This window comes from Aspergillus bombycis (genome assembly GCF_001792695.1).
Source record: "Aspergillus bombycis strain NRRL26010 chromosome Unknown contig00126, whole genome shotgun sequence".
Taxonomy (NCBI): Eukaryota; Fungi; Ascomycota; class Eurotiomycetes; order Eurotiales; family Aspergillaceae; genus Aspergillus; species Aspergillus bombycis.
Window position 1 is genome coordinate 78057 of NW_019170128.1, and position 17380 is coordinate 95436.

The window sequence follows — 17380 nt, forward strand, 5'->3', positions numbered from 1 at the left end:
AGGTACACCCTAAGCCTTCCCCCCTCACTAAGCATCCCGGCCTGGCAGTTGTGGTCGTAGGACTTATGAGGGCATGTAATCACTTCTACTATCTTCCACACACCATCTACTCAATATCTTCACAAGAGACCTATGTATATACCTGTCCCGGAATAGATATTATCCAAATTACCAATGACTACCAAGATTATATGAGCAGCACGCCCATGGCCCACCTACACAGGTATTCATGGTGAGATGGCAAGGATCGGTTAAAGAAAACAATTGCTGCGGTTCTCGTGATACAAAAGCTATCTCAGAAGTACTAATCACTATATTGTAGCCCCAGTCTAGTACATTATTTTCTGTGCTCTTTATCTTTTCGAACAATAAAGGAAAGATTGAAGCCAATGTAGACATGTACTCCCATTACATGCAACGTGAAAACCTCACGACAAAAGGATCAATCTCAATGGTGCCCTACGTTGTACCACTCCTAATAAGATTCAAGGGTGTAATACCTCGTAAGGCAATATGCTGCATCTGACAGCATATACCAATGGTGGTAACTAGATTTGGTATTCTTCGGCGAGATGGATACAGGAAGCCATTGTTTTAATTTGTCCAACGCTTTCGAGGAGATTATAATTAACGGCAACAGAAGACAGTTTTTTCCTTAACTGGGATAATGTCAGCTAATTATTCGATTTTGCCTATCGATTGACAAATAGCTAATTATCGTTAGTTGTACATTGTGGTTCTGGTAATACGTTTGCTTATAAATTATGCCGTGCATAGCATAGGACATGAAAGGGTGACCATTATGTGTACGTGCGAGGAGATATATTGGTGGTGTTATTATAACAAAGTATGGTTATTCATCAACTGCAAAAAGACAAATACAGCATAAACAGGAGGCGGATTAAGTACAGTGCTGCTATTGCTACCATAGAGTAGGCTCCGGTAAACCGATGGTTGGCTATTATTACATTTAGAAGACCTCATAGAAATTAAGGCATGTGAGGTTAAACCTCAATTGCAACCCCCATTTACTCGCATGTCAGATCAATAAGGCCAATTGGTGGCCCGACTATTGTCTAAGCCACCGCTAACATACACATGTACATCATGTAGTAGGCAACAGTATGTTTCATTTAAGTATAGGTAGTCTGCAGGTTTCTATAGAAATGAGACAGGGTCAGCACCTATCCGTCCAATGAGGGAAGCTAGAACCAAGGTGCTCGAATATACACTGTAGCGCCTATCCCACACAGCCCGTGGTGGATTCACCATGGTGTTAGCGCGTGTTTAGGTAGCATAGTACCTGATCTACATAGTAGACCTCATACTGTACCGGTAAAAAGGAAGCTGTCAGCAGGGGATATATTGGAGACGAAACGTTGTCGAATGGTGTCCCTTTGTATTCCATCGATTTGCTTTCCTTTCTTCGATCGTCAGACATTCACCTTGTGAGCACGTTGTGTTATTCCATATCTGCAGTTCGTCAATATGCCATCGACACCCCAGAACATTGGCATCAAGGCCATCGAGATCTACTTTCCCAGTCGTGTATGCCCTGAACCTCTTTGAATCACCTAGAAAAATATTAACCAGAGCGGAATCTAGTATGTACCGCAACCGGAGCTCGAGACCTTTCTAGGGGCCAGTGCCGGAAAATTCACCGTCGGGCTCGGGCAGCAGAAGATGAGCTTCTGTGATGACCGGGAAGGTAGACTGAAACAAGGGCCACTAAGCTCCTTCAACACAGTGAGCTGACCATGATGGACAGATATCTACTCCCTAGCCCTCACCACTGTTTCTTCCCTGCTCCGAAAATACTCAATCGACCCAGAGACGATCGGTCGCCTTGAAGTCGGAACAGAAACCATCTTGGATAAGTCCAAGTCCTGCAAGTCTGTCCTCATGCAATTGTTCGGTGACAACGCCGATATCGAAGGCGTCGACACATGCAACGCCTGTTATGGGGGAACAAACGCACTGTTCAACGCCGTGAACTGGGTTGAATCGTCCGCCTGGGATGGGCGTAACGCTATTGTTGTCGCGGGCGATATTGCCTTGTACAATACGCCGGCAGCGCGCCCGACAGGTGGCGTCGGCTGTGTGGCCATGCTCATCGGTCCAGATGCACCCCTAGTTCTGGAGCCACTCCGCGCGTCGTACATGAAGCATGTGTATGACTTCTATAAAGCCGATCTCAAATCCGAATACCCTCTGGTAGATGGGCACTTCTCGAACACCTGTTATCTTCAGGCGCTGGATAATTGCTATCAACGCTATCGCAGCAAGAAGCTGGCCGACAGAAGTGGCGGGTTGAACGGGATGGCGACCAGTAGCAAGAGTAGCTTTCTAGATACCTTTGACTACATGGTATTCCATGCCCCCAACTGCAAGTTAGTAGCCAAGGCATATGGTCGCTTGCTATTCAATGACTTCCGATTGGAACCAGATCGTTTCGATCATGTCCCGTCTGAGATTCGAGATGTCGAATATACGGCATCTTTGGCAGATAAGAGCATTGAGAAGCTCTGTATCAGACTGGCCCAGGACAAGTTCTCAGACCGTATCCAGTCGTCCCTTACAGCCCCGGCCCACTGTGGCAATATGTATACAGCTAGCATATATTCGGCGCTAGTGAGTCTATTGAGCAACGTCCCGAGTGAGAAACTGCAGAACAAGCGTATTGGCATGTTCAGCTATGGCGGCGGTCTTGCCAGTACCATGTTCAGCTTGCAGGTCAAGGGCGACATTACCGAAATGGCGCAAAAAATCTGTTTGCATGGTCGTTTGGATGCCCGCACAGCGGTGTCCCCTGAATTTTATGATCAGGTGTGCTGTTCAATAAATGTATTGCCCTAAATTGAAAATGTGCTGACCGTTTTAGATGTGTCAACTCCGCGAGAAGGCCTACCAACAGAAGGATTACACCCCTACGGGAAGTGTTGACAGCCTCGCGCCCGGCACGTACTACCTGGTCCACGTCGACGATACATATCGACGGACGTATGAGATGAAACCCCATGTGTGATTCAGACAATCCCGATTAATTGAATATGTCGAGCATGCCACGGCGTTCTTTTATAAAATAACAAATGGTAGCAGGGTTACAAGCTTCCAGTTGATATTACAGCCCCCAAAATGATACATCGTCTGAGATAACAAATTGCCATGCATCTAGACTTTACAGGCCTTCCTTGCCCAACGCAAGGGAGAAATTCCTCAGGCTCTAACCTGTGCTTATGTAATATCACGGGCCAATCACCTGACACTATCTTCAGGAACCAACCAATCATGTTTGTTCTGGACAGAACCCCTGAGTCGAGCATGTGGGCGGATCATTGGCGGTGGTGGCAATGATCACCGGTCCAGAAGGCATGACCCTGGATGCTAGACCATACTACTACTAGTACTGAAGGTGAGGTGATCGACAACGGCACATACTGTAGAGTCTTAGCTGCATGAGGAACAGACCGGTGTGATTCAACAAGTTGTCGGTAAAAAGAATGGCATGTGCACCAACTTGGCTTGTGACTGGAGAATGATAACTCTCACGAGAACTGATTCCCATATGTGTATCCCAGAATGGAACATCTAGCACAGATAGCGATGTAGCGAGCAGTACTTACATTGTCTATACTTACCCCGGTTGTTTCATTCTCTCATTTGTGGCTTCGGGGGTTTTGTTTCTTTTTTTTAAAAAAGATTTGTTTGCCAACAGGCAAAGGGGACATTCCGGTAGGGCTGATTCAGGGGCAAGAATGTGCCCTCCTATTCTGTATCCATGGGTTGCTAGTAATGATCAAGACTGCCGTTCTCTATCAATAGATACTGGCGGGGCAATGACTTCCTTGTATATCCAACTATCCCAATTTTTAGGGCCCCCCCCCCCCCCCCCCCTTTTGACGCTAAACGATCGGGCATGCTCCATCTCCTTTCAATACACTTCCATCCTTGCATTTTCCCGAACCCACAATGCTTTCACACCCATGTATTGGACAACACCCACAGCCATGAGATTGCCTGTGATGAGGGCATGTGCGACTGTCCTTTGCCATCAGTGGCCTCGCACCTTCCCCTCGTCACTTCCTCGTACCTTAGGGAATGGCTGTGTAACACCCCGCAGAGGCGTGATTTTTCATTTTTAAAGAATAAATTGGATTTGATTACAGCCAGAGGTGCTTCTTGATGCAAGCTACGTGTGATTGAATTGTGTTCCGCTCCTTGTAGGACAGCTCCCGAGATACCATCAAAGAAGATAGGAAGACTGGCGACTCTAACGGGCATCCTTCTAGGAACATTCGTGACCATGGCATTGTTGGGCGCCTTTCTGGCGCTGACACTGTTACAGCCACTGGTCCTGTCTGCTGATTTAACATCCCACGTAAATCTCTTGTAAGTATCAAGGCTCGAATCTTGCGCAGATCTTATACCAACCGGCTTCTAATCTCATGAAGCTTGGGCACAGAAAATGGGGGCAATAACTTCCCCGGTGTCGCTCGACCTTTTGGTATGGTAAAGCTGGGCCCCGATCTGTTCATCTCAGGCACAGATGCCTATTCGGGCTACCTTCCCAATGGTGCATTCTCCGGCTTCAGCATGATGCATGAACAAGGTACCGGGGGAGCGCCCAAGTACGGGACAGTTTCCCAGCTGCCCTTAATCGGAAACATAAGTCATCCCCTATCGAATAAGACTGTCGCCCGGGCAGGCACTGATGAGGCATCTGTGGGCTACTACAAGGCGCAGACGTCTGAGGGGACTATCGTCGAGTTGAGCGCATCGGCTCATGCAGGGGTGTATCAGTATACGTTTCCCAAAGGATCGACAGGGAATGTCTTGGTCGATGTTTCACACGTCCTTCCCTCGTTTCGAGGACAAGGACTTGGACAAGGGTATCGAGGTGGAAACATCACCATCTTTCCCGATGGACATTATGAAGGTCAGGGTGTGTATGATAACGGCTGGAATCGTTCACCAGATTGGTCGATCTATTTCTGTGAGTTTTTCGTATTTAGACCTCAATGATGAACCAAGACTGACGTTCTTGTAGGTGGTTATTTTGATGCTGCTCCAGTTCGTAACACAACATACACTGGAAGCGATGCGGAAGGGAGTGTCGAGCAGACCACCGGATTTGCATCTTCATCCTCGAGTACAACACGTGTTGGAGGTGTGTTCACCTTCCAGCAGACTGTAGTCACGTCGCGCGTCGGCATCTCGTGGCTGTCCACGGAGAAAGCATGCCAAAATGTCCATGACGAAATCCCGGAAGGAACAAAATTCACATCTGTTGTTCGCGACACCCAGACTGAATGGAGCTCCAAGGTCTTGTCTAAAGTGACGACCACGAACACGAATGATACAAGCCTCACTTTGTTGTACACATCCCTCTACTTCATGCATCTGATCCCAACCAACCAGACCGGGGAGAACCCTGGCTGGGTATCTTCTGAGCCATACTATCAAGACATTTTCACTTACTGGGTACGTGTGATTGCGGAAGCCTCACCCACAAAGACACGAGTTCCCTCGTGACTAATAAAGTTTCAGGACCTTTTCCGTTGCTCTACTGCTCTCATGCAAGTCCTGCAGCCCGCGGCATATGAAGAACAAATTCGCTCTTTAATTGACATCTGGCGGTTTGAAGGCTATCTCCCGGACGCTCGCTCGTCGAACTACAACGGAAGAACACAAGGTGGTTCCAATGCCGACAATATCCTTGCCGATGCTTATGTGAAAGGGGTCCGTGGAGCAGTTAACTGGGAAGACGGGTACCGGGCAATGGTAAAAGATGCTGAAGTGGCTCCGCCAAACGACCCGGTCGACTCTATGGCGCCAGATTCGTCAACCAAAGAGGGACGAGGTGCACTGCCAGACTGGCTGAGTCTCGGGTTTATCACACCGAAATACACCCGTGCCGTCACCCGGGCAGTTGAGTACTCTTGTAACGACTTCGGCCTCTATCAAGTAGCATCCGGTCTTGAGAATCTTGAAGACGCAGACAAATACCTGAACCGGTCAAGGAATTGGAGAAATCATTGGAATTCGAACCAGACCTCGTTGGGATTTTCCGGCTTCGTGGTTCCACGTGACACCACTGGCTTCATCGAAACGGATCCGCTGAAGGACAGTGGTTACTGGGGAGACCCGTACTACGAGGCCAACTCCTGGGCGTATTCTTGGGCAAGTGTTCACGACATGGAGCAGATGATCGAGATGATGGGCGGGGCCCAGACTGTCCTAGAGCGCTTGAACACCATGTTCACCGAGGGGGCCAGTGGCTCTAGTGGCATTATGTTCGATCCCACCAACGAACCGTAAGTCTTCTTGTCCTTCTATCAGCCTTGGCTTTCGTTGGTGGCTCCATTTCGGCGTAAATAGTGTCGCTGATGGTCGCATTAGGATGTTCAATATCCCGTATCTGTACCACTATATCAATCGACAGGATCTATCAGTTTCCCGATCGCGCAACATCGCAAAAACCTATTATGGCGCTGGAGTTAAAGGTCTCCCTGGTAACAGTGATGCCGGTGCCATGCAGACCTGGCTTTTATGGAATATGATTGGTCTGTATCCCATCACAGGGCAAACGACCTTTTTGGTTCATTCTCCGTGGTTCGAGTCCTTGACTATTGAGCTTGGGGACGGAAAGAAACTAAGCATTGCCGCGACCGGCGGCGACGGGAACGGCGATAGTCAAATCTATGTGCAGAAACTTCGGTTGAACGGAAAGGATTGGAAGAAGAACTGGCTCACATGGGATGATATATTCGCCCAGGGAGGAACCCTTGAATTCGAACTTGGCGAGACTGCGAGCGACTGGTTCACAGGCGAGTTGCCGCCCAGTCCTGCTTCCTGAAGTTGATCAACATGCACAGTTTTCGCCTATGGCATATTCTTTGTACATATTCAGATTCACAAATACCCAGCAGAGCTATGGCTATATTCCGCCATCATAGAATTATCGGTTGGAAAGATACTCCATTGGAGAGCTCATTAGACTAGGAGATGACGGGTTAGCCGGTGTAGACCATTTCACAGGCCCTGGACCTGAACAAACTCCATATACTCTGAGTACCTCAAGGGTTGCTAAACGTAATAGTTCCTACGGTGGTATTAGCTAGCGCGACGAAAGTCTTCATTTGACATCCATGGATACTATCATGAGCGTTTTGATAAACCCGTTGGGCGGCAAGGAAACAGAAAGCGATCCCCGAAATAGCGGCGGATCCACCACCATAGCGCCGGTAGTTAGGGCACTCCTTTTTCCATTCGGAACGTCGCGACAAATCCCGCATACGGAAAGCCGTCGAACGGCAGCGAGTACTAGTGACGAGTGAAGCCGCTCTCCTTTTGCCTTATCCATAATAGTTACCAATAGCAGAGACAATAGTCACGACAAACCCCGTCCAGTCTTGGCTGTCGTTGTTCATTCGCGAGCCCTGATGGAGTTGATCGGCAACGAACTTATTAAGCTTGTTGATCATCAACTGAAACGGCCCCAACAACTACACAGTAGTATGCATAGTTTTGCGTGCTGGATTTCGGGGAATTCCTCTGTGGAATTACGTTGCGGGACTGAGTAAATTATGACGAGATGATCAGGTCGTTCCTTCTAGGGGCGTCGTCGTAAGTCAGTTAGCCTGATGTTTTTTACATGTACTCCTTTTCTTATTCTTCCGCAAAAGCGTCGGAGAATTTACATGCTCAGGATTAAATCCTTTTGCATGAAACATGGGTCATGAAAGAAAAAGAAAAAGGAAAAGCTTGTCACCAGGATCTCCATATGCAAGATCCTCGGCCCTTGCTATGCTGTGGTAGAGCTCGTGTCCGGCAGCCCTCGGAGCGGACGGAGCCCGCGGAATTATGATCTCATTTTCTGGTTATCCGGTTTACCGGCGCTAAGGATACGCAGTAATTGCCATCCAAGAGAAGTGGAGTGTTTCCTATCGGGCCCTAGATGTCATATCCGCTGCGAGGAACCAGGGGTAGAGCGCAGATATTATGCAATGGCGTTACTCAATGGTGTTATGCGATGACTTGAACCACCTGCATCACCGCCAAGTCCAAGATCTCGTTCATCAGCTGAACTCATAGTCGACCGGTGCAAAGTATAATAGCTCGTGAATCAATAGATTACTCACAATCTAAGAACCGATACATATGCAGAGAACTGTGGATGTAAGCTTCAATAGCGTATCCGGTACTTCCATACTCGTAGAGTAAGGCTAAACGACAAATCAACTTGACCACCTTCGCTACATGGAAGATCGTCAGGGTTAAGCTCCATAGGTCTGGGCAAGCCGACTACCCGGATGGTCGGGTACAACGTGCGAAGTATGTCTTCTACCTTCTAGACCTTGTATGCCGTGCATATACTAGGTAGGGAAAGGTCGATTCCGAATATATCGCAATTAAGTTTATCGCGGCGGACGAGCTCGTGTTCATCATCTTCTCTCACCAATAGTCTACCCCCTCAATCAGGTAAGGCCAAAGTGGATACCAAATCAGCGTACAGAGAACCATTCAGCATCTGGCAGCGCATGTGATCGAAAAGGTGCCTGGTGCCTGTTATCTGGTAAGATTAAGATGCAGATCACTGTGGTAGCTAACAGGGAACTGGGGAGAATGCGTGAAGGCGTGGAAGCATGATGTCTGAAAGTCTATTACATGTAGATCAGCGGATCCGGCCCTCCCCGAACAAGCAATGATTGCGGTCTTATTGCAGTATTATCCTATCTAGCGTCTATGGCGAGAATTGGCGATTGTAACGTTGGGCCTCTTCTCAAAATATGGTACTGTACGGGTTGTTCGAGCTTCATTGTGGGAACTGCACGTAGATCAGTCGGACGCCTAGATTCGCAGTTAGTATACGGAGCATAGCGATAGTAATGATGTACAGAGCCGCACAGGCGTGAAGGAATGAGGTTGCATTGGAGAACCTGTATCCTGTTTTCATATGCAGTACCCACATCCTGGTAGTCCTTTGTCTCCATCAAGCTTGCAATGATGCTTTACTCTCCTGAGCAATAACGCAAGACCCTAATCGAATGGCTGACCCGCCAGCTAGCTGATCAGTATGTCCAGCTGCTCTCTGAAAGGACCGTAACAAAGAGATGATCCCGAGCAGCTGCAGTATATAAGGCTTAGATAGCTCCAGCTTTATTGGCTTCCTTTCTCGACCAGCAGCACAACACTCGTTCGTTCTCTCGCTCTCCAACTTCCGTCATTCATTAACGGCTATACCCGATATCAATATACCCTGTCGTTCATTTCAATTTTCTTTCAGAAATCTCATCACAATGAAGGCTTCCCTTATCACTGTCATCGCTGCTTTGGCCTCTTCGGCCATGGCTGCCCCTGCTGGCGGTCTCTCTGATGTCAGTATCCTCAAGGAGGCTACATCCACCACCTATGCTATTCCCGCAGCATCCCCAGCCCCCTCTTCTGGTGCCAGCGGCCACATTGTTCAGGATGCTGGCCATGGTGTGAACCAGGTTCTCACCGTCACCGGCCCTAACGCGAAGAAGCTCCTCATTGAGCTTAGCCCCCGTGTTGCTGGCCTCCTCTCCGGTCTCGGCCTTCCTGGTGTTGGCGTCTCTGTCGGTGAGATTGTCAAGACGGCTGCTTCGGTCGGCGACCTGATCAAGGACCTTGGCCCAGCTGTCGACGGCCTTCTGACTGTCGTCAGCAAGGACGGTAGCGCTCTTTTGATCAAGCTGTCTTCTGACGTCGCTGGCCTTCTCTCTGGTGTCGGTCTTCCTGGCGTCGGTATTCCCGTTGGCAACATTGTCGCCACCCTTGGTGAGAACCTGAAGCGCTCCGCCGATGGCCAGCTTGTTCAGGACGTTGCTCCCAAGGTGCAAGATGTCCTCGAGGTCACCGGCACCGATTCCAAGCGTCTCCTCATCCAGCTCAGCCCCTCTGTCGCATCTCTCCTCGCCGCACTCGGCCTCCCTGGAGTCGGTACCTCCGTTGGCCAGATCATCAAGACCGCCGGTAACGTCGGTGACCTTCTTAAGGACCTCGGCGAGCCCGTCAAGAACCTCCTCACTGTCGTCGCCCAGGATGGCTCTTTCCTTCTCATCAAGCTCTCCCCTGATGTTGCAGGCCTTCTCACTGGTCTCGGTCTGCCTGCTCTGGGCACTTCCGTGGGCAGTGTTGTCGCTACTCTTGGCGCCAGCCTGTAAATAGTGAGTCAGTCAGTTTCTTGTATTCATTGATAGAATTAATAATCCATGCTGACTTCAATGATGTGTCCAGTCAGAGACCGAATGTGTTCACGGTCCCATACTAGGCTAAGTCTCTTGGGAATCCCGTACAGTCGGCATGCCGACAATGACTAGCGTGAGGATATCAAATGTTATCGATTTGCTGTATGACTGAGTCCAGATAGACATCTGTTTCGTTGCACATATTGGGGGGCTTTCCGAGAATACAAATTTAATTCAGATGCATACATTTTTCCTGCCCCTTTTTGAACGATCTTATTTTAGACACAACCTTAGCTGAAGCGGAATATACCCATGCTTCAGCCCGAGGAGAAGCAGCAGCAGGTGACTCGGAAAACATCACGTAGGGCCGAACCCGGATCTGGGTAGGCATAAATGAGTGCGTGGAGCCTCCAACACTTAATGTGAATATAGCTTAGACTAAGCATAGAAGGTCAACTGATCCTGTTCGTCGCAGATCCCGGCAGCCCTTGACTAGATCTACCCTAGTCAGAGGGTAATTAATTTTACTCCAAACCTTCATTTATTCTCGCCCCTTTAACTTCAATTGGAGTTGCTTATCTCCCAATTCTCAATGTTGGAGTAAAGGGCTCTTCCTTCGGTGCCGGCTATTCTCCGGAAACGGCATTTTTTTAGAGCGTTTCATCTCTCGTTCGGGTCCACTTCTTTGGAGAGCTATTCCGCCCCAACGGATAGAAGCATCGAAGGTTCCATGGAGGATGAAGGTTTGTGCGTTAAGGACCGGACAGGCCTGTTGAGCTCTGTGGACATCTTGTTGAGCTCAATTTGTAGATCCGGGACGACGAAACACGGGACGGATGCTCGTGCTTGGTTCAATCGTCCGAAGCATGTCATGGTTCTCTTATTAGAGATTGGTATGCATTGTTGCTCCTGGAGCGCCGACTAATCTATTTGATTCAACCCAGCGTTTGGTTCTAGAAGTCTAGGCCGATTTGACAGATTATCGCTCAGCCCTGGGAGTGCATAGATAGTACTAGCCAGCGGCTGTTTGAAACTAGGGTTATTAGATGCTGGCTCCATGTCTTAAGGAAGTTGTTTCAGGTTGAGATACAGGATCTAACTCTACTTAAGAGCTCTTCTCGCTCATGCGCTACCATCCTTCTTGCTGCCTCCTCACGCTCACCTTTTTTTTCTCCAGTTCCCGCTCAGCAAGATGCGGATCAATACATTGTCGTTGTTTTCTCTCGTGAGTCTGGTACCTACCCTTGCGGTGGCCAGCCTTTCTGGATCTGTGGGACCATTAACATCGTCTTCGACTAAAGCCGCCACGAAGACTTGCAATGTCCTCGATTATGGAGCTAAAGCTGATAAGACCACCGATCTTGGGCCCCCTCTGGCATCTGCGTTCACCGACTGCAAATCTGGCGGTTTGGTTTATGTGCCGTCGGGAGATTATGCATTATCAACTTGGGCCAGATTGAGTGGCGGTAAGGCATGGGCACTGCAGATTGATGGAACCATCCACCGTACCGGCACAGACGGTGGAAACATGATCTTTATTGAACATTCCAGTGATTTTGAGCTCTTCAGCAGCACATCGTCGGGTGCCATGCAGGGCTTGGGCTATGAGTACCACAAGGATAACAAATGGAGCGGGCCTCGTCTTTTGCGACTCTATGATGTTACAGATTTCTCGGTTCATGACTTCATCCTTGTCGATGCCCCTGCTTTCCACTTTTCCCTGGATACTTGCACCAACGGTGAAGTATATAACATGGCAATTCGTGGTGGTAACCACGGTGGCTTGGATGGTGTTGACGTTTGGTCAACGAACGTCTGGATTCATGACGTGAGTAGCAAATTGCCGATGTTTGAGTGTCGCGTTCCTCGGTAGCTTACATGTAATAGATCGAGGTAACGAACAAGGATGAGTGTGTCACAGTCAAGGTATGTTTCCATCACAGCGTACCCTTATCCCAATGACTGTCTAACGCATCTGCAGAGCCCTTCTAAGAACATCTTGGTTGAGAATATCTACTGCAACTGGAGCGGCGGATGTGGTATGGGCTCTCTTGGAAAGGATACCGATATCAGTGATATCACTTACCGGAACATCTACACCTGGAACTCCAACAACATGATGTTCATCAAGAGCAACGGCGGTAGTGGCTCCGCGACTAATCTGCTGTTTGAGAACTTCATCGGTAAGCACAAGCATCGATATAAGCCAGTTAATGGAATCCATTGACAAAATACTAACCCTGCACCTTGCATTTCTCAGGCCATGGAAATGCCTACTCGTTCGATATTGACAGCTATTGGGCCAGTATGAGCTCTCAGGGGGGAAATGGTGTGGAACTGAGCAACGTCACTCTCAGAAACTGGAAGGGAACTGAGGAGAATGGTGCTGCAAGAGGACCTATCAAGATTGTTTGCCCCGACGGCGCCCCTTGCTACGATATCACCATTGACTTTGCCATGTGGACCGAGGACAGCTCCAGGCAGCGTCAATGGTACTCTTGCCGCAACGCTTATGGTGCTGGATTTTGTCTCAAATCAGGCTCTAACCACGTTGCTTATGAGGCGACCACGACCACAGTCTCCAGCGCCCCATCTGGCTATTCGGCGGCAACAATGGCTGCCGATCTCAAGACCGACTTCGGTATTACAGCCTCCATTCCAATCCCGACCATCCCCACCTCCTTCTACCCTGGAGCGACTCCTTACAGTGCTTTGATGGCCAACAAAGGCTCAACAGCGAAGGTCCGGGCGGTTGTGGCGTCCTCTAAGCCGACATCGGTTGTTGAGGCGACCTCCACCGCGGCCGAGCAACAGACGTCCACTAGCACACCAGCTCCTCCTGCGGCCACTGAGCAGCCTTCCCAGCAATCTTCGCAGCAACCCTCTGAACAGTCTACCGGTGAGGTTGGTGGCTGTCCGTTCGGAAATGACAAGCCAGCACCCACAGGCCCTCCTCGTGCTGGCCATCATCATCATCGGCGCCATGGCCATCACTAGACCATGACGCATGTATATATTACCATTTGATTCTCGATTTGTTTTAATTATATAGTGGGTTTGTCAAGATAGAGTCAGCTATCAGCATCCTATCTTGTCATGAGTAGACTTAATACACTGATTCCTTGCAATCTCAGGGATAGATTCGAGGATACGATAATCCTTGTGTATATCATAGAAGACTAATATCTCGCTTGTAATCGACAAAATAATTGAAGAGAGACGTATAGTATTGCGAAATGCACGAGGAACAAATGAATGATAAGCAAACAAAAGTCAAGGGTAGGGTGATGTCACATGGGGAGAACACGGGAGCTTTGGCCTCTCAACAAGTAACCCCCGCATCAGGAAACCAGGTTTCTTTCTCTTCCCCTTCTGCATTCTCCCCAACCATTGCCTACTTTTTCTGCCTGCAATTCCTGGTGGTAGTGTTAGGTTCAAACTATCTCAATTTGCTTCGTTGGATCTCAGTAACAAGGTTCTGTACCTGATTGAGCCTTATCAGTTCCTGCCAGCTGCCGGAATGGGTTCCTCCCAAGCTGCGGATAGCTCCCCGCTGGACGGCACAGGTTGGCCACTTCAAACGACACATTGTGCAATTCCACTTTATGCTGAATATATCCAGGTGTCATACAGCTGGACCCTTGGCTGGACCCTTTTCGGGATGCTTTGAAGCAAAGGTTCAGTTTCGTTGAAGGCTGGGTGAAGACCATCAATGAGACAGAAGGGGGTCTTGAAACGTTCAGCAAGGTGGGAATCAAATACTCTTATGAAGCCCTCGTTCTGGCAGGAGGTCAATTGACTGTGAAGTTTACCCCTGCTAATTATTACTTCGTCCACTCTGTAGGGCTACGAGACGTTTGGCCTCAACGTTCAATCCAATGGTGACATTGTGTACAGAGAATGGGCTCCAAATGCTGTGCAAGCGCAACTGGTTGGTGAATTCAGTATGTTTGATTGCATGGAGAAAGCTATCTGAGGAAGCAGTACTGAAACTAGCAGACAATTGGGATGTGACGGCCCACCCAATGACAAAGAATGACTTTGGTGTCTGGGAGGTTACGGTGCCAGCAATTAGCGGGGCCCCAGCTATTCCCCATGATAGTAAGATCAAAGTATCGATCCCATTGTTCACCTTAACAGTTGTCAATACGTTTCGTAACACTTACGGTTGTCCAGATTTCAATGGTAACCCCCAGTGGAGAGCGAATCTATCGGATTCCAGCATGGATCAAGCGTGTGGTGCAAGATCTCAGTGTATCACCTACATATGAGTCGGTCTTCTGGAATCCTCCAGCCGAAAAACAATATAAGTTCCAGCATCCCCGCCCTAAGAGGCCGGAGAGTCTCCGAATTTATGAGGCACATGTGGGGATTTCATCACCAGAAACTAAGGTTGCAACCTACAAAGAGTTCACTTCCAACATGCTCCCTCGGATTAAATATCTGGGGTACAATGCAATTCAACTAATGGCCATCATGGAGCACGCTTACTACGCCAGCTTCGGGTACCAAATCAATAACTTTTTCGCAGCGAGCAGCCGCTATGGTACACCTGAAGACCTAAAGGAGCTCGTCGATAAAGCCCACAGCATGGGCCTAGTGGTGCTCCTCGATGTCGTCCACAGCCATGCGTCGAAGAACGTGCTCGATGGGTTGAACATGTTCGACGGCACAGACCACCTATACTTCCACGGTGGTGATAAGGGTCGACATGAGTTGTGGGATAGTCGTTTGTTTAACTACGGTAATCATGAGGTTCTGCGCTTCCTTCTGAGTAACTTGCGCTTTTGGATGGAAGAGTATGGATTTGATGGTTTCCGCTTCGATGGAGTCACAAGTATGCTTTACACCCATCACGGAATTGGAACGTAAGTAGCCAATCTTTTCAGTGTTACTATTCGTCTAATTGAAACACACAGAGGCTTTTCCGGAGGGTACCATGAGTATTTTGGCTCTTCTGTCGATGAAGAAGGTGTGATGTATCTGACTCTTGCTAACGAAATGCTCCATAACATCTATCCCAACTGTATCACAGTAGCGGAAGATGTCTCTGGGATGCCGGCGCTCTGTTTGCCACATTCTCTCGGCGGAGTCGGCTTTGACTACCGCCTCGCCATGGCCGTCCCAGACATGTATATCAAACTCTTGAAAGAGAAGGAGGACGACGAGTGGGACATAGGAAACCTGTCCTTCACGTTGACAAACAGACGCCATGGCGAGAAGACGATTGCATACGCAGAAAGCCACGATCAAGCGTAAGCTCACAAATCCACCATATATTCTATCTGATTGTCGTTTAACTAACTCCCTGGTAAGGCTTGTCGGCGATAAAACCCTCATGATGTGGCTCTGCGATAAAGAAATGTACACACACATGTCCGTGCTGACAGAGTTCACCCCCATCATTGAACGAGGCATGGCCTTGCACAAGATGATCCGACTAGTCACGCATGGTCTTGGGGGTGAGGGCTACCTCAACTTCGAAGGTAATGAGTTCGGACACCCGGAATGGCTCGACTTCCCCCGAGAAGGAAACAATAACTCCTTCTGGTACGCACGACGCCAGCTAAATCTGACCGAGGACCACCTTCTTCGGTATAGATTCCTCAATGAATTCGACCGTGCTATGCAATTGACAGAAGAAAAATACGGATGGCTCCATTCGCCCCAGGCATATATCAGCCTGAAGAACGAGGCCGATAAGGTCCTCGTCTTTGAGCGGGCAGGTCTTCTTTGGATTTTCAACTTCCACCCAACCAACAGCTTCACCGACTACCGTGTTGGCGTTGAGCAAGCAGGCACGTACCGTATCATTCTCGACACTGATGACTCTGCATTCGGTGGTCTAAACCGCAATCTTAAGGAGACACGGTTCTTTACCACTGATTTATCGTGGAATGGCCGGAGCAACTTCCTCCAAGTCTACATCCCCACCAGGACCGCACTAGTAAGGCCCATCCTATACATGACACCAGAGTTCCCAAAGAGCCCTGCTAATAGCTTGTAACAGGTCTTGGCCTTAGAGGAAACACTGTAGATGCCTCGTGTCATACTGCAAGCACGCCCTTAACACTAAGCTATACTCCCCACCGACTGTTGTTTATTTTATTTTCAGCTTCATAATCCTCGACTATAATTTACTTATCTAGTTTTAGACTTTAGTCATTATATAGTCCTCTTCGAGGCATCAATCTTCGCCCAATTAGAAAATTATTTAGAGACAACTAAGCTATAAAACCTAGGGATCATCACCATTGCATACATACTAGGCATTCCAGTTCCACAAGCTTCACCCCCCCCCCCCCTCCCCTCCTCCCCCAATTCAATATCAACTCTCAAGTATAGTTTCTTGTTTGGTAGTCACCAAGCAACAAGCATCGATATGTAGAAAACCAGGCAATCCAATCTTACTTCACAAAATTCCACCAACGACATACACAACCACCAACTCAAAGCCTCTAGACTACACCCTACAACATCTCCAAACTACATAGCAATATACCACCATCCAGCATTAACAATCTGAAGTAATTCCTAACCAAACCAAAATACAAACACTTCTTACCAACCGACCAAACGTATCAACATATCGTACCACTCTACAAACAACCTACAGGACACAGTAACCAGCACGGCCATCGATGCCCCACCACGACAAAGACTATAAGGCACGAGACCAATCCCAGAAAAAACCAACAATCAGACCACTAGCCGAATATATGAGTACCAAGTCCATATACGTAGATGAAAAGCTTACCGAGGTATGTACAAAGATGAACACGTCTTGCTAAGGGTGAAGACCCCCATCTCCAACAAAGTCAACCTTGACATTATTCGAGTGCCAGGCCTCATTAGATCCGAATGCAATATAACACAGCAACAGCCTTTAGTGCGTTTCACTAGCTCTTTGGAGAAGATGAGACGCTCTTCGGTATTTCCTGACCATAGGGGAGAGTAGATGCAAAATCCAGGTTCCATGGACCCGGTACTTATCCTATAGAAGTACAGGTAGGTCTCGGAGTTACCATCTGAGAGAAACATGTTCTAGAATATAGAATGGAGTAGTAATGATAGTGAGTTCGTTTGGTTCTCGAATTGTGTCTTGCTAATGATGTTTTGCTTGGGTTCAGTCCATTTGGTCTAGCCATTCTAGGATATGTGTATATATA

General features: G+C 48.4%; 4 protein-coding genes across 4 annotated transcripts; all 4 read left to right on the forward strand.

Moving 5' to 3' along the window:
• Window positions 1-1455: 1455 nt before the first annotated feature.
• On the forward strand, window positions 1456-3025 carry erg13A (putative hydroxymethylglutaryl-CoA synthase; the record flags this gene model as incomplete). The annotated part of the gene is made up of 4 exons (XM_022537471.1): window positions 1456-1548; window positions 1606-1708; window positions 1769-2826; window positions 2882-3025. Coding segments are annotated over 4 exons (1398 nt in total), but the record flags the coding sequence as incomplete, so codon positions are not given.
• Window positions 3026-4303: 1278 nt separating this feature from the next.
• Window positions 4304-6856, forward strand: ABOM_010344 (alpha-1,2-mannosidase family protein; the record flags this gene model as incomplete). The annotated part of the gene is made up of 5 exons (XM_022537472.1): window positions 4304-4389; window positions 4452-4993; window positions 5048-5481; window positions 5548-6314; window positions 6400-6856. The coding sequence occupies 5 exons, from the start codon at window positions 4304-4306 to the stop codon at window positions 6854-6856; spliced, it is 2286 nt and encodes a 761-aa protein (XP_022384662.1).
• Window positions 6857-9299: 2443 nt separating this feature from the next.
• On the forward strand, window positions 9300-10187 carry ABOM_010345 (uncharacterized protein; the record flags this gene model as incomplete). Its single annotated transcript, XM_022537473.1, has 1 exon — window positions 9300-10187. The coding sequence occupies one exon, from the start codon at window positions 9300-9302 to the stop codon at window positions 10185-10187; it is 888 nt and encodes a 295-aa protein (XP_022384661.1).
• Window positions 10188-11082: 895 nt separating this feature from the next.
• Window positions 11083-16248, forward strand: ABOM_010346 (1,4-alpha-glucan branching enzyme GLC3; the record flags this gene model as incomplete). Its single annotated transcript, XM_022537474.1, has 13 exons — window positions 11083-11104; window positions 11324-12039; window positions 12099-12137; window positions 12193-12394; window positions 12472-13167; window positions 13565-13777; window positions 13834-13958; window positions 14056-14155; window positions 14211-14323; window positions 14388-15079; window positions 15131-15466; window positions 15528-16158; window positions 16222-16248. 13 exons carry the CDS (start codon window positions 11083-11085, stop codon window positions 16246-16248), a joined length of 3912 nt encoding a protein of 1303 aa, XP_022384663.1.
• Between the last annotated feature and the right edge of the window lie 1132 nt (window positions 16249-17380).